We start from the raw sequence: 15,706 nt of genomic DNA on the forward strand, positions 1-15,706 counted from the left end.
CCTTCCCTTCCCTTCCCTTCCCTTCCCCTTCCCTTCCCTTCCCTTCCCTTCCTTCCCTTCCCTTCCCTTCCCTTCCCTTCCCTTCCCTCCCCTCCCCTCCCCTCCCCTCCCCTCCCCTCCCCTCCCCTCCCCTCCCCTCCCCTCCCCTCCCCTCCCCTCCCCTCCCCTCCCCTCCCCTCCCCTCCCCTCCCCTCCCCTCCCTCCCCCCTCCCCTCCCCTTCCCTCTCCTTCCCTCCCCTTCCCTCTCCTTCCCTCTCCTTCCCTTTCCTTCCCTTCCCTTCCCTTCCCTTCCCTTCCCTTTCCTTCCCTTTCCCCCCTTTCCCCCCTTTCCTTTCCCCCCCTCCTTTCCCCCCCTTCCTTTCCTTTCCCCCCTTTTCCACCCCTTTTTTTTCCCCCTTTTCCCCCCTTTTTCCCTTCTTTTCCCCTTCTTTCCCCCTTCTTTCCCCCTTCTTTTCCCCTTCTTTCCCCCCTTTCTCCCCCTTTTTTCCCCTTTCCCCCTTTTTCCCCTTTTCCCCCCTTTTTTTCTCCTTTTCCCCTTCTCCCCTTCTCCCCCTTTCCCCCTTTCCCTCTTTCCCATTTCCCTTTTCTCCCTTCCCTTCCCCCTTCCCTGCCCTGTTCCCAAGGATGGGTTTTCCTGGTTCTCCCAGAGGTTGAGCTGGGTCTGGATATCCCAAAAACTGGAGAAAACCTGGAGCTAAGCCTTCAGTTCCTTCAGGTTTTCATGGAGATCCAGGTGGCGATGGATGAGTTTGGGTGGCCGGATTCTCCCTGTGCCCCCCGAGGTGCCGAGGATGCTCCAGGGTGGTTGGTTTGTTCCCCCTCCCTCATTCCTGAGCGTTCCTCCCGCAGGAAATCGCCCCCGGGCAGCTCAGCCTGGAGGATCTGCTGGACATGAGCGATGAGCAGGTCTGTGCCACCCTGGAGAAGTTCGGGGCCAACAGTGAGGAGTGTGCCCGCCTGAACGCGTCCCTGTCCTGCCTCCGCAGCGTCCACAAGTCCGGTGAGCGACCTCTGTCCCCTCGGGCTGGTGGCACCGTGCTGCCGGGTGTGGCTTCAGTGTGGGCACAGCTCCTGCGTCCCTGCGGCTGCCTGGGATGCATTTCCTGCGGGGAACATCGGGGAGCTGTGCTGGGAAAAGGATTTGGGGTGCTGGTGGGTGACAGCTGGGACCCCAAACTCCCCCTGCGCTGGGCTGAGCCCCCAGTGTGGGCAGCAGGAAAGGAGGGGGGTTCTGCCCCTCTGCCCCGCTCAGGTGAGACCCCACCTGCAGAGATACCCCTGGCTGGGGGGTCCCCAACATCAGGAGAACCTGGAGCTGCTGGAGTGAGACCAGAGGAGGAGATGCTGCAAGGGCTGGAGCCCCTCTGCTCTGGAGCCAGGCTGGGAGAGCTGGGGGTGCTCACCTGGAGAGGAGAAGCTCCAGGGAGAGCTCAGAGCCCCTTGCAGGGCCTGAAGGGGCTCCAGGAGAGCTGGAGAGGGACTGGGGACAAGGGATGGAGGGACAGGACACAGGGAATGGCTTCCCAGTGCCAGAGGGGAGGGCTGGATGGGATAGTGGGAATTAGGAATTGTTCCCTGGCACGGGGTGCCCAGAGAAGCTGTGGCTGCCCCTGGATCCCTGGTAGTGCCCAAGGCCAGGCTGGACATTGGGGTTTGGAGCAGCCTGGGACAGTGGAAGGAGTCCCTGCCCATGGCAGGGGTGGCACTGGATGAGGGCCCCTCCAAAACCAGCCCATCCCATGACACTTACAGGACCCCCTGACCCCCGTGCCTGCAGCAGCTCGGTCAGGAGCCTCAGGGGAAAGCTCAGAGCAGCTCCAGCGTCGCTTCCCGGCTGGCTCAGAGCGGAGCTTCCATTCCCAGACCCCTTCCCGGGAACGCCGCAGCCCCGGCCGCCCTCCCGGGCTCGGGATGCGCGGCTGCCCGGGCGGTGGCAGCAGAGCTCCGCTCTTCACTCGCTGCCGGAGCCGCTCCGGCTGCAGCGGCGCCGGCACCGGGGGCAGAGCGGGACCGGGACCGGCCCTGCCCCGGAGGGACCGGGGGTGCGGCGGGGACTGGGCAGAGCCCGGCTGCGCTGGCACCGCGTCCCGGCCGAGCCCTGATGGGTCACAACTGAACCGTTTGGGATGGAAAAGATCCTTTAGGAGCGAGTCCAGCCAATCCCCAGCACGGCCAAGGCCGGCACTGACCCATGTCCCCAAGTGCCACATCCACACCACTGTAAAATCCCTGCAGGGATGGGGATCCAGCACTGCCCTGGGCAGCTGTGCCACCCTGACAAACCTTTCTTTCCATGCAGAAATGTTCCCAAAATCCACCCTGAGCCTCCCCTGGCCCAGCCTGAGGCCGTTCCCTCTCCTCCTGTCCCTGTTCCCTGGGAGCAGAGCCCGACTCCCCCGGCTGTCCCCTCCTGTCAGGAGCTGTGCAGAGCCACAAGGTCCCCCCTGAGCCTCCTTTTCTCCAGGCTGAGCCCCTTCCCAGCTCCCTCAGCCTCTCCTGGGGCTCCAGCCCCTTCCCAGCTCCGTTCCCTGCCCCGGACACGCTGGAGCCCCTCTGGCACAGCCCATCCCTATCCCCGTGGTTCTGTGCTGCCAGCTCGGGACGGGCACTGCCAGCACAGGGGGTGACTCCGGGGCAGCAGCAAACCCTGGTGATTAGGGCACCCCAGACCCCATAATCTGGGGACCCCAGACCCCTCTGCTTGGCTCCTGTCCCTTCTAGAGGGGCTCCTCCAAGCCAGCTGCACCCCAGGGTTTGGGAGGCTGGGAATGAGCGCTGCTGGGTTTCCATCTGGGCTTTGCAGGTGTGCAGCAGCCCCTGGGGACAGCAGGGGACAGTGCTGGCCGTGTGACACGGTTTCAAGGAGGGGCAGCTCTGGGGGACCAGCAGGGGATGGAATGTCCCAGAGAGGGATTCCAGCTCCAGCCTGGGGAGACCCTGGCCACATCCAGCATTTCTGGATCCTCTCCAGGCCTCCTACATGGCACAGAGTGGCAGTGCCACCCCGTGCTGGGGACAGTGGCACTGGGGTGAGGTGGGGCTGTCTGGGCCCAGCCTGCCATTCCCTAGGGAGCTCCAGCTCCCTAAATCCAGCTCCTGCCTCCCTCCCCTCGGCATTTCCATGAAGTCTCCCTGCTATTTGAGGAAGGGCAGTGGTGCCTCCCTGGGAGCCCTGGGAAGGTTCTCAGCTGCTCTTTGTTTAAACTCCTCTGACCTTTAAAGCTCCAAACAAATCCCACTCCCTCCCTCTGCCCACTCAGCCCAGGGAATTCCCTGCTTTGGAAAATACGCCTTGGCCTTTGGATCAGGAGCTGCAGGACGTTTCTCTGGTTCTTCCAGAGTTTTCCAGCTGGAGGAGATGGAAGGAGGAGGAGATGGAAGGAGGAGGAGATGGAAGGAGGAGGAGATGGAAGGAGGAGGAGATGGAAACACCAGAGGTCTGTGGGATGCTGCTGCTCCATTTGCTCCCTAATGGGGCAGCTGATGGGGCTGCCAGCATTGCTGGTGGTCCATTGGATCCCAGCAGGAGCGAGCCAGCAGGCATGGAGTGTTTGTTTCCCGTTTCACTCCCTCCATCACCCCGCTGCTCTGTCTCTCCATCATTGCCAGGATGCTGCCGTGGCCACTCCTGCTCTGCCAGACCCTTGGAAATGCCAGCTGTGGGTCCATGCCGTGCTGGAGATGCACTGTCCCATGGATGACACAGCCTTGGGGACAGGGAGGTGACAGGCAGAGCCCTGAGAGGTGCAGGAACTCCCAGGCAGTGGAGGAAACCAAATCTCCCTGAATTTCTTGAGAATTTGGGTGTGGGAAGCTCCCCATGCCATGCCAGATGGGTTCCCTGTTCCCTGCCTCTGGCTCCTTCCGAGGAATTCTGCCCTTTTCATCCCCTGAGGGAGCAGGAGCAGAGTCCCTGCCCCTCTCCAGCTGGCAGGGAGTGGGGAGCAGTGGGGTTTCTGGCCAGGGAAGGGCAGGGAGTTGGGAGCAGTGGGATTTCTGGCCAGGGAAGGGCAGGGTGCTCCCTGGATCCTTGGGCTGCGGGTGGGTAGTGGGAGCCAACCATCCCACCCGCTTCAGATTCCCTATGGACCAGGCAGCGTGTTTTGGTGGGATGTGGGATTGGGATGGGCAGAGCAGCACTCCTGGGACCTTGGGAATGTCCCCCTGGGCTCTTGGGGACTGAGCAGTGATGGGGTTGTGGCTTTGGGGTGCATTAAGGGGGTGCTGTGCTGCTTTAATCCATCATCCATCCGTCCTTCCATGGATCCATCCAGCCATGGATCCATCCATCCATCATCCATCATCCATTATCCATCCATCCATCATCCATCCATCCATCCATCCATCCATCCATCCATCCATCCATGGATCCATCCATCCATCCATCCATCCATCCATCATCCATCCATCCATCCATCATCCATCCATCATCCATCCATCCATCCATCCATCCATCCATCCATCCATCCATCCATCCATCATCCATCCATCATCCATCCATCCATCCATCATCCATCCATCCATCATCCATCCATCCATCCATCCATCCATCATCCATCCATCATCCATCATCCATCATCCATCCATCATCCATCCATCATCCATCCATCATCCATCCATCATCCATCCATCCATCATCCATCCATCATCCATCCATCATCCATCATCCATCCATCCATCCATCCATCCATCCATCCATCCATCCATCCATCCATCCATCATCCATCCATCCATCATCCATCCATCATCCATCCATCATCCATCATCCATCCATCCATCCATCATCCATCCATCCATCCATCCATCATCCCCCCACAGGAGTCCCAGGTGCACCAACTGCCTCAGAAATGCCTTTAAATCTCTATTTTAGCTGCATTTTATCTCCTTGCGAATCAATATATTGCCCTCATCCTAAAAATGTAATTAATGAACAAGTTACATCCTCCTTAAAAGCTGGAATTCCTTGGCAGGAGCCGCAGCGGCCGATTCCGAGACGCCAAGATTTGTATTCATAAAGCAGGAATGAGGTTCAGGATTAACCTTTCCCATCCATCTTTATTTATTGAGTCGTTAATTAGAAGCCTTTAATTTCCCAGGCCACCCCTGCCTGGGCAGGGAGCTGGAGGCTGCTTCATGGAGATGGATTTGAGCAGGATGGGCTTGGAAAAGGAGGCGCTTCCCACGCTGAGCGTCCTGGGGGCAGCAGGGAAAACCCCGGAGCATCCCAAAAATCAGTGTGGGAAATCCAGATTAACCCCCCCTGCTCCGTGGGGTCACCAAAGCTGGATTGGGCTTTCCTTGGATCTCTGGCAGTGGGTTTTGTTTGCGGGTTTGATGTCGGAGCGGGATTAATTTAATATCAAATCCGAGTGGGGTTGATGGGGTGTGACTGCCGAGGGATGCGGGCAGGTTTTTAGTGTCCTAGCGGGAAAAATGAGCTGGGCTGGAATATTGATGGGCCTGGGAAGGCTGAGGGTGGCTTGGGGACAGCGCGGGGTCAGGCAGGGTCGGGAGCAGGGAGGGAAAAGCAGGAAAATCCCAGTTTGGAGGGAATTTGGGAGCTGTGCTGGTGGGTGGAGAGGAGGGAAGTGCTGACCTTCCCGATATCCCCGTGCTGCCAAGCTGGGCGATTCCAGAGGCCATTCCAGAGGCTGCTGCCCTGGCACTGGGGGGGTTCCCAAAAAACCCTGGGCAGTCCAAAAACTCCAGTTTGGTCACCTGGAGCAGCTTTTGGGAAGGGAAGGAGCGCTCGGAGCATCCCGAGGAGCAGCAGGGCTGCCTCGCCAGATCCATGGGAATCATTCCCAGCCTTCTCTTTTTGGGCAAACAAAGCAAACCTTGCTCTTTGTCGTTTGGGACGGTGGAATTTTCCATCTCTGGATCCACGAGCTGCCTCCCAGCGCTGCCTCCTCTTCCCAAGAGTTGGTTTTCCTGGCGGTTTTTCATGGAGCGGTTTGGGAAGAGTTTCCCTGCTGAGATGGGCTGGAGGGAGGGATCTGAGGGATTCGTGAAGCCAAATTCATCCAAAATTCATCCAAAAGGAGCGTCCAGAGGGACAGGAAAGGTGAACTGTGGGACTGGGGGGTGGCTGTGGCTGATAGCCAAAAAATAATTATTCGTAAACAAATATGCTTATAACATATAATATAGGATATAGAACATAGAAGATAGACTATAGAATGTATAATGTATAACACAAATATATAATGTATAATATAGAATATAGGATATAGGATGTATACCGTATCATATATAATGTTATATATATATTATATATTATATATTATATATTATATATTATATATTATATATTATATATTATATATTATATATTATATATTATATATTTGTGTGTTCATATACATAATATAATATATAATAATGTATTATATTATTGAATATATATATTATATTGAATATATATATAATACATATTATTGAATATTTATTCTTAAATAATATATATGAATATAATATATATCCATATATTATATATATTAATATATATATTAATACTATATTAAATAAATACTGTATATTATACTATATTATAATAAATATATAATATATAAAAAACATAATATAATATAATATAATATAATATAATATAATATAATATAATATAATATAATATAATATAATATAATATGTATTATATTATATATATAATGATTATATTATAATATATATAATATAAATAGTATATATTCTATTATATAAATAATTTATATATGATATAATATATATATATTATAATATTAAATATATATTCTTAAATAATAGATTTAATTAATTATATATTAGTAATACATTAAATAAATACTGTATATTATACTATACAATAATAAATATATAATATACACAAAATATATGATTAAATAATACATTATATAGATCACATTCAGGATTTAAAGCAGAGCAGGAATGTGGAGGAGCGGTCGGGGGCAGTGCGGGGACAGAGGGGCAGAGGGACTTTTCCCGGTGCTTTTCCAGGCGGAATCGGCGCTGGGGCCGCGGAGGGAGCGGAGCCCGCCGGGCCCGGGCAGCCCCTGCGGCCGGAGCGGCTTTGGGATAGTTTTGGGGTTTTTTTTTCCCCCCTAAGCGCATTCCCGCTCTCAGCCGATCCCACCGCTGCCGCCTCCCGTTCGCAATTTACTTCTCCCGGCTCCTCCCGGTTGTTCTTAGCCCGGCCCGGGATTGGTTTTTGTCCCCGGGAGCATCGTAATAGGTTTTATTTTATTTATTTTTATTTCTTTTTTGTTCTAATTAATTTTAATTTATAACATTTTTACTTCTTACGCTTCATTTATTTGTACTTCTTATTCATTCTAATTAATTTGTTTTATTTTTTAGTGTTTTTAATTATGTTTTTACTTTATTTTGATGTATTTTTAATTTCAGTTAAATAACTTTAATTTAAAACCTTTAAATTTTTATCTGAATTATGTTTTATTCTAATGTATTACTTTTAATTTATAAAAATTTAATTAATTTTTTTACTTTAATTTCTTATTCCTTCTAATTCTTTAATATTATTTTTTCTTTTTATTCTTTGTTGATACATTTTAAAACATTTTACATTATCTAGGAATTGTTTATTGTTATTTTAAAAATATTTTATAATTATTTGGGAATTTTTTCCTGTTAATTTTTTAATATTTTACAATTATTTTGGCATTTTTTAATCATTTATTTAGATGTTCTGCTCCGAGACAATGATTCCAGCAAACTCCTCGTGCCCCATCCTCCACCCCTTCACTCGAAGCTTTTTCTCAACCCAAACCTTTCATTTCCCAAACTTCTCCTTTTGGAGCTTGAACGGGAACATTCCCACGGAAAGGCCGGAGCGAGGGGAGAGGATCCAGTTATCAACCCAGCCAGGGAGGGGGAATGAGGAGAGTTGGGAAAGGAGAGTTGGGGAAGGAAATTTGGAAAAGGGGGAGTTTTGGAAAAGGAGATTTGGGGAAGGAGGAGATTTGGGAAAGGAGGAGATTTGGGAAAGGAGGAGATTTGGGAAAGGAAATTTGGAAAAGGAGGAGATTTGGAAAAGATTTGGAAAAGGAGATTTAGAAAAGGGGGAGATTTGGAAGAGGAGGAGGTTTGGAAGAGATTTGGGAAAGGAGGAGATTTGGAAAAGGAGGAGATTTGGAAGAGGAGATTTGGAAAATTAGGAGATTTGGAAGAGGAGGAGATTTGGAAAAGGAGGAGATTTGGAAAAGGAGGAGATTTGGAAAATCAGGAGATTTGGAAAAGGAGATTTGGGAAAGGAGATTTGGGAAAGGGGGAGTTTTGGAAAAGGAGATTTGGGGAAGGAGGAGATTTGGAAGAGGAGATTTGGAAAAGGAGATTTGGAAAAGGAGGAGATTTGGAAGAGGAGGAGATTTGGAAAAGGAGATTTGGGGAAGGAGAAGATTTGGGGAAGGAGGAGATTTGGAAAAGGAGAAGATTTGGAAAAGGAGGAGATTTGGAAAAGGGGGAGATTTGGAAAAGGAGAAGATTTGGAAGAGGAGATTTGGAAAATTAGGAGATTTGGAAGAGGAGATTTGGAAAAGGAGGAGATTTGGAAGAGGAGGAGATTTGGAAGAGGAGATTTGGAAAAGATTTGGAAAAGGAAGAGATTTGGAAGAGGAGATTTGGGCTTTCCTTGGGGGGGACAATCCAGGGCCTTGAGCTGGGATCAAGAACCAGATTCCACCTGGCTCATCCCCGGGGTGCTCCAGAGGTGCTGTCCTGCTCCTGGTGCCGATGGATAATTAGCAATGGAGAGGAGCCTCTGTTAATTACAGCCCCCTCGTTATACAAATGGCACGGATGGGGGTCAGGTGGCATCAGCCTGGGCCAGGTGTCACCGTCCCGGGGGGGTGTCCCATCCCAGTGCCACCATTTGGGGTGGCAGCGGGAGCTGGTGATGGTGTGGGACATGCGGGGACACCTCCAGCCCTGGCAAATTCCTCTCGGAGTGGTGAAGCTCCACAGGGGCATCTCCAGAGCAGCTGGGGCTGCCCCTGGATCCCTGGCAGTGCCCAAAGCCAGGCTGGACGGGGCTGGGAGCAGCCTGGGACAGGGGAAGGTGTCCCTGCCATGGCAGGGGTGGCACTGGATGTCCTCTGAGGTCTTCAGGCCACCCATCCCTCTGCTCTGGAGCCAGGCTGGGAGAGCTGGGGGTGCTCACCTGGAGAGGAGAAGGCTCCAGGGAGAGCTCAGAGCCCCTTGAAGGGCCTGAAGGGGCTCCAGGAGAGCTGGAGAGGGACTGGGGACAAGGGATGGAGGGACAGGACACAGGGAATGGCTCCCACTGCCAGAGGGCAGGGATGGATGGGATACTGGGAATTAGGAATTGTTCCCTGGGAGGGTGGGCAGCCCTGGCACAGGGTGCCCAGAGCAGCTGGGGCTGCCCCTGGATCCCTGGCAGTGCCCAAGGCCAGGCTGGATGGGGCTGGGAGCAGCCTGGGATGGTGGAAGGTGTCCCTGCCCATGGCAGGGCATGAGATGAGATGATCCTTAAGGTCCCTTCCCCCACAAACCATTCCAAGATTCTGTAGCACAGTGAAGCTTCTTGCTGGGATGCAGTGCCAGCATCGAATCAATCACGGAATGGTTGGGTTGGAAGGAACCTTTAGGATCATCTCATTCCACGGGCAAGGACACCTTCCACTCCAGCAGGCTGCTCCCAGCCCCATCCAACCCATCAGCGCTCCCAGGGATGGGATCTTTAACACCCCCAGGGCCGAGCGGGGAATTCCATCAGCGCTCCCAGGGATGGGATCTTTAACACCTCCAGGGACGAGCTGGGAATTCCATCAGCGCTCCCAGGGATGGGATCTTTAACACCCCCAGGGCCGAGCGGTGAATTCCCATCCTCTGCCCCACCGCATGGCCGTGTCTCTGTGCCCTCTCCAGGCGGGAGCCTCTCCAAGCAGGACTGGACCATCCAGTGGCCGAGCACGGAGCCGGGCAAGGAGAACAGCCCGGGCTGCCCCCCGGAGCCGGGACCCTGGGGCAGGACGCACCTGAGCCCCAAAATCCAGCCCAAGTGTGGGCAGCACCACTGCCACGCCGGCACGTCCCACGGCCCCATGTACACCCACGTGGACCGCCTGACCGTGGAGGGCCACCCGGGGCTGTGCCCACCCCTGGAGTCCGGCCACCGCTCCCTGCCACCGTCCCCGCGGCAGCGCCACGCCGCGCACACCCCCCCGCGCACCCCCAACATTGTCACCACCGTGACGCCGCCGGGGACCCCGCCCGTGCGCCGCAGGAACAAGCTGAAGCCCCCCGGGACGCCCCCGCCCTCCTCGCGGAAGCTGATCCACCTCATCCCGGGCTTCACGGCGCTGCACCGCAGCAAATCCCACGAGTTCCAGCTGGGGCACCGCCTGGATGAGGCGCACACCCCCAAGTAAGTGGTGCCCCGGGTGCTGGTGCGTGCTGGGGGGGATAAACCTCATCGCAGCGCCTCGGAAAAAGCGCGTTTAGCCCTAAATGTCGGTGTTTTGGATGGAGGTTTTGTGTGGAAATTCCTTTTTGCAGCTCCTTGCAGCGGGGATGTCGTGGGATGGTGGTCTGCTCCCCCCGGATCTCATTTTGGGGTGAAGGAGGAGCTGGGATGGTGTCTATGGTGTCGGTTCTGCTCCCCTGGGATCTCATTTTGGGGTGAAGGAGGAGCGGGGATGTTGTGGGGTGGTGTTCTGCTCCCCCAGGATCTCATTTTGGGGTGGATGAGGAACTGGGATGGTGTCTATGGTGTCGGTTTTGCTCCCCCGAATCTCATTTTGGGGTGAATGAGCAGCTGGGATGGTGTCTATGGTGTCGGTTCTGCTCCCCCGGGATCTCATTCTGGGGTGAATGAGCAGCTGGGATGGTGTCGGTTGTGCTCCCCCGAATCTCATTTTGGGGTGGATGAGGAACTGGGATGGTGTCTATGGTGTCGGTTCTGCTCCCGCGGATCTCATTTTGGGGTGAAGGAGGAGCGGGGATGTTGTGGGATGGTGTTCTGCTCCCCCGGATCTCATTTTGGGGTGAATGAAGAACTGGGATGGTGTCTATGGTGTCGGTTCTGCTCCCCCGGATCTCATTTTGGGGTGAAGGAGGAGCTGGGATGGTGTCGGTTCTGCTCCCCAGGATCTCATTTTGGGGTGAAGGAGGAGCTGGGATGGTGTCGGTTCTGCTCCCCAGGATCTCATTTTGGGGTGAATGAGCAGCTGGGATGGTGTCTACGGTGTCGGTTCTGCTCCCCCGGATCTCATTTTGGGGTGAATGAGGAACTGGGATGGTGTCTACGGTGTCGGTTCTGCTCCCCCGGATCTCATTTTGGGGTGAAGAACTGGGATGGTGTCGGTTCTGCTCCCCTGGGAACTCATTTTTGGGTGAATGAGCAGTTGGGATGGTGTCGGTTCTGCTCCCTCGAATCTCATTTTGGGGTGAATGAGCAGTTGGGATGGTGTCGGTTCTGCTCCCCCGGATCTCATTTTGGGGTGAATGAGCAGTTGGGATGGTGTCGGTTCTGCTCCCCCAGGATCTCATTTTGGGGTGAATGAGCAGTTGGGACGGTGTCTATGGTGTCAGTTCTGCTCCCCCGGGATCTCATTTTTGGGTGGATGAGGAACTGGGATGGTGTCGGTTCTGCTCCCCCGAATCTCATTTTGGGGTGGATGAGGAACTGGGATGGTGTCGGTTCTGCTCCCCCGGATCTATTTTGGGGTGAATGAGCAGTTGGGATGGTGTCGGTTCTGCTCCCCCGGATCTCATTTTGGGGTGAATGAGCAGCTGGGATGATGTCTATGGTGTCGGTTCTGCTCCCCCGGATCTCATTTTGGGGTGAATGAGCAGCTGGGATGGTGTCGGTTCTGCTCCCCCGAATCTCATTTTGGGGTGATTGAGGAACTGGGACGGTGTCGGTTCTGCTCCCCTGGGATCTCATTTTGGGGTGAATGAGGAGCTGGGATGGTGTCGGTTCTGCTCCCCCGGATCTCATTTTGGGGTGGATGAGGAGCTGGGATGGTGTCGGTTCTGCTCCCCTGGATCTCATTTTGGGGTGAATGAGCAGCTGGGATGATGTCTATGGTGTCGGTTCTGCTCCCCCGGATCTCATTTTGGGGCGGATTTTGGGGAGCACCCAGGGGTCCAGGATTGCTGCCTGGCAATGCCGGAATGTGGGATGGGAGGGCTGGATTTTCCAGGAATGCGCGGGGGAGTGAGTGCACGCCGGAGAGAGATGGGAAATAACCACATGGATATATGGATTGAGAAATGCTCGTGGAGAGGACAGTTTCTGTTCTGGAGACCCCCCGGGACCTTTCCCATCGCTCTCCCGGCTCTGCCACATCCCCGCGGCTCCTGCTCTGCGGCTCCGCTGCCGGCAGAGGCTGCTGCTGGCCAGGGAAAGGATTCCCTGGCATCACCACATTCCCTCCCCATCCCTTCCCATCCCTTTCGGTGGCCCCGCTCGGAAAAACCTTTCTCCTGCCATGGCATGGGGTGGCAGAGGGGACGCGTGGCCACTTTGGGACATCACCGCCTCTCCCTGGGGGTGTTTCGGGAAAGTGCTGGTCCAAAGCAGGATCCCAGGACAAACTGCTCTTTTCATCCCAAAATTCAGGGGTCTTGAGGATAAAAAGGCCGTGCCAGAATCCTGGGAAGAGTCTCCTGAGGGCTGTGGAGGGAGCATGGATGCCTTGGCACAGCACAGACCCTCCGACCTATCCGTGGGGTTTGGGCAGCTCCAGCTGGGGCACGGGAAGGGTTAAATCCACGGAGGTGCTCCCAGTGCCTGACCTGGAGCTCCCCTTGTTGGGGCAGAGGGAGCCGGGGCGGGTTTGGGGGTGGCAGATGTGTCTGGTGGCCTCAGCATCGCGGTGTCACTTGTCCCCCGGGCTGTGGAGCCATCACTGCGCCAGGTGAGGGTGATCATCCACCCTCCTTTTCCCCTGAGCTGGGAAATTTTGGTCTCCAAAGGCTTTTAGCTTTTGGAACAAAGCCATTTCAGCTGGAAAATGCCTCCTGGAATGCCACCCACCCCCTCGGGCTTAGGTACTGGGGAAGTGTTTGCGTCCCCAGGGAGCATCCCCGCGTTCCCTTCTCCTGCTTTTTGCAGGATTCCGGCCCCCAATCCACGCTCTGCCCTCAGCTGGAGAAGGTTTGATCCGCGGGTTGCTCACTGGATATTCCCTGATGATCCTGAGCTGGAATTGCCGGGCACCACCGGGAAGGGAGCGCTGGAGATGCTGGGAGATCTGGATGCAGCAGGCAGGGATCAAAGGAATGGAGGTTTGGGCTGGAAGGGACCTTAGAGCTCATGTCATTCCAAGGGCAGGGACACCTTCCAGCACTCGTGGTCACCCTGACATGGAGCTGGACACTGTGAAATCTTCTGGTCACTGATTCCCCAGCGTGGGGATGGAGTGCCCGGAATTCCCTGCAAAGGGAAGGAACAGGGAAGGGCGTGGAGATGGAAAAGTCACACGGGGTGACACAAACACACAGAGATGTCCCCTCTGCCTTCATCACTCTCCACCTTCCTGGCACATCCAGAGCAGCTGTGGCTGCCCCTGGATCCCTGGAATGTCCCAGGGCAGGCTGGATGGGGTTTGGAGCAGCCTGGGACAGTGGAAGTTGTCCCTGCCATGGCAGGGGTGGCACTGGATGGGCTTTGAGGTCCCTTCCCTCCCAAACCATTCCATGATTCCTTTGCCTGGCTGCAGCCAGTTCTCCCAGTGTCTCCAGTGCTCTCATCCCAGTGGTGCTGGGCAATTTCACCTCCTGGTTAGGGAATTAATCAAGGAAAGAGCCAATATTGACAGGGCCCCGTTGTGCTCCAGGGGCCGCTGAGCCGGGTTGGATCCGGATTCCTGCAAACCTCTTGGAGAAGCAGGGGGAACTTCATTTTCTCTAATGGCACTTAATGATTTTGCAGGAGACAACCACTAAATCCTGCCTGCTAATCCCATTAGTGGGTCGGGATTGTAATTAGTGCGTTAAAGAGGCAGATTCTTCTTTTTTTCCTTCTTTTTTTTCAACACAGCCCTGCTGGAGTGGAAGCTGTTTATTAGCCTGGATGAGGTGGAAAATGCCTGGCACAGATAAAAAGTGGATTAAAATTGAAATATTTTCAGGCTCTTCTCAGCTAATTGTTATTTTATGGCTATGGCCATGGAATTTGAGGATGGGGTTTCTTTAATGCCGAACTTTTACAGTGTCCCTGAAGTCTCAGTCCTCTGTGCTTCCTGTGGGAGGGAGCTCATCCCTGGTGGAGGATTTGGAACCTTCCCTGATCAATCCCTTCTGGGGTTTACTTGTGCTCCTGGGCCCTTGGGCTGCTTTGGATTGGGGCTTTCTGTTCCCCATGTCCCGTTCCAGCATGGAAGGAGGGGCTGGGCATGGAGAGATGAGAGTTTGAGGATGCTCCTGGGGGTCCCAAGTGCTGGGTGGGATCTCCTGGAGTGATCTGGGGAGGAGATTTACCTCCATCCTGCCTGGTCTCTGCAAGAGACCCTCCCAGGAGAGAGGTTGGTGTCCCTCAGGCTGATTTATGGAATGGTTTGGATGGAACAGACCTTAAGGACCATCTTGTGCCACCCCTGCCATGGCAGGGACACCTCCCACTGTCCCAGGCTGCTCCCAGCCCTGTCCAACCTGGCCTTGGGCACTGCCAGGGATCCAGGGGCACCCTGTGCCAGGGCCTGCCCACCCTCCAGGGAACAATTCCTTCCCAATATCCCATCCATCCCTGCCCTCTGGGCACATTCCCTGCACCCAGCCACATTCCAAAGTCCCTTTATCCCTCCCCAGCTCAGGGTGGGGTGAAAGGGGCTCTGGGGAGCCAGGGGTGACTTTGGCAGAAGGAGAAATCTCTCTCCCCATGAGCTGTGGGTTGGGATTGATGGAGTGGAGCCCTCGGGGTTCTCTGGGGCTGCCCCCCCCCGGATTTTTCTACCTTGGCACAGACAGAAAATAAACCACCACCATTTATTTGTGACAGCAGCAGCAGCGACCGGGTCCCCTCCCGAGCAAGGCCACCGTGTACTGCTTGATTCCCGATGACAGCTCATAAACTCCTTTGAATGTTGTGTTTTGGATCTTATTCCCAGCGTTTAATCCATCATTTCTGTGTGCCAGGACCTTCTGAGGCAGGGGTTAAGTCTGATTTTTTTTTTTGGAGCCTCCAATTTTCCTGCATGGAGTCTCCAGCTGTCGACCGTAACTCCGAGGTACGGAACATTACTCCTGAAAAGATCCCCTGACTTCCATAAATCCACAAGCCATAAACATCTCAGCAATGGTCCTGAAAGGGAAACAAAACATTGAGAGTGGCTGATAAAATAATGCCCATTTAATACCTCATGAATTGCACGGGCCATTGGAATCTCTCATGGATAGTTAATGATTATCCATCAGCCAGGAGCCAGGAAAGAAACAAACTCGGACGGGAGGTCTCAAAAATCCACTGTGGAGCAGAAGTCCAGCTCGTTAAGGGCGTGTGTTAACCCTTGGAAGGGTTGTCTGAGGGATCTGCCCTGGCGTGGGTGGACTTCACCCTTAGACCCGGCCTTTGTCCCATCTTTTGTCCTTTGACCTCTATCTAAGCCCACCCATCATCCTTGGATCCATCCTTAGACCTGACTTTTCATCTTTAGACCTCTCCTTGAACCCATCCTCCATCCTTGGACCCCTCTTTAGACCCGGCCTTTGGCCCATTCTTTGTCCTTTG

General features: G+C 53.9%; 1 protein-coding gene across 3 annotated transcripts in view; it reads left to right on the top strand.

Annotated features, from left to right (window-relative positions):
* Positions 1-15,706, top strand: part of KSR2 (kinase suppressor of ras 2) — an 84,125-nt gene that overhangs the window by 7,390 nt on the left and 61,029 nt on the right. For all 3 annotated transcript variants that reach the window (XM_041719439.2, XM_041719441.2, XM_041719440.2), the window contains exons 3-4: positions 850-1,000; positions 9,901-10,399. In XM_041719439.2, coding sequence (XP_041575373.1) covers positions 850-1,000; positions 9,901-10,399 — 650 coding nt within the window. The remainder of the gene's footprint in view (positions 1-849; positions 1,001-9,900; positions 10,400-15,706) is intronic.

The sequence above is a fragment of the Taeniopygia guttata genome, chromosome 15, assembly GCF_048771995.1.
Source record: "Taeniopygia guttata chromosome 15, bTaeGut7.mat, whole genome shotgun sequence".
Lineage (NCBI taxonomy): Eukaryota > Metazoa > Chordata > Aves > Passeriformes > Estrildidae > Taeniopygia > Taeniopygia guttata.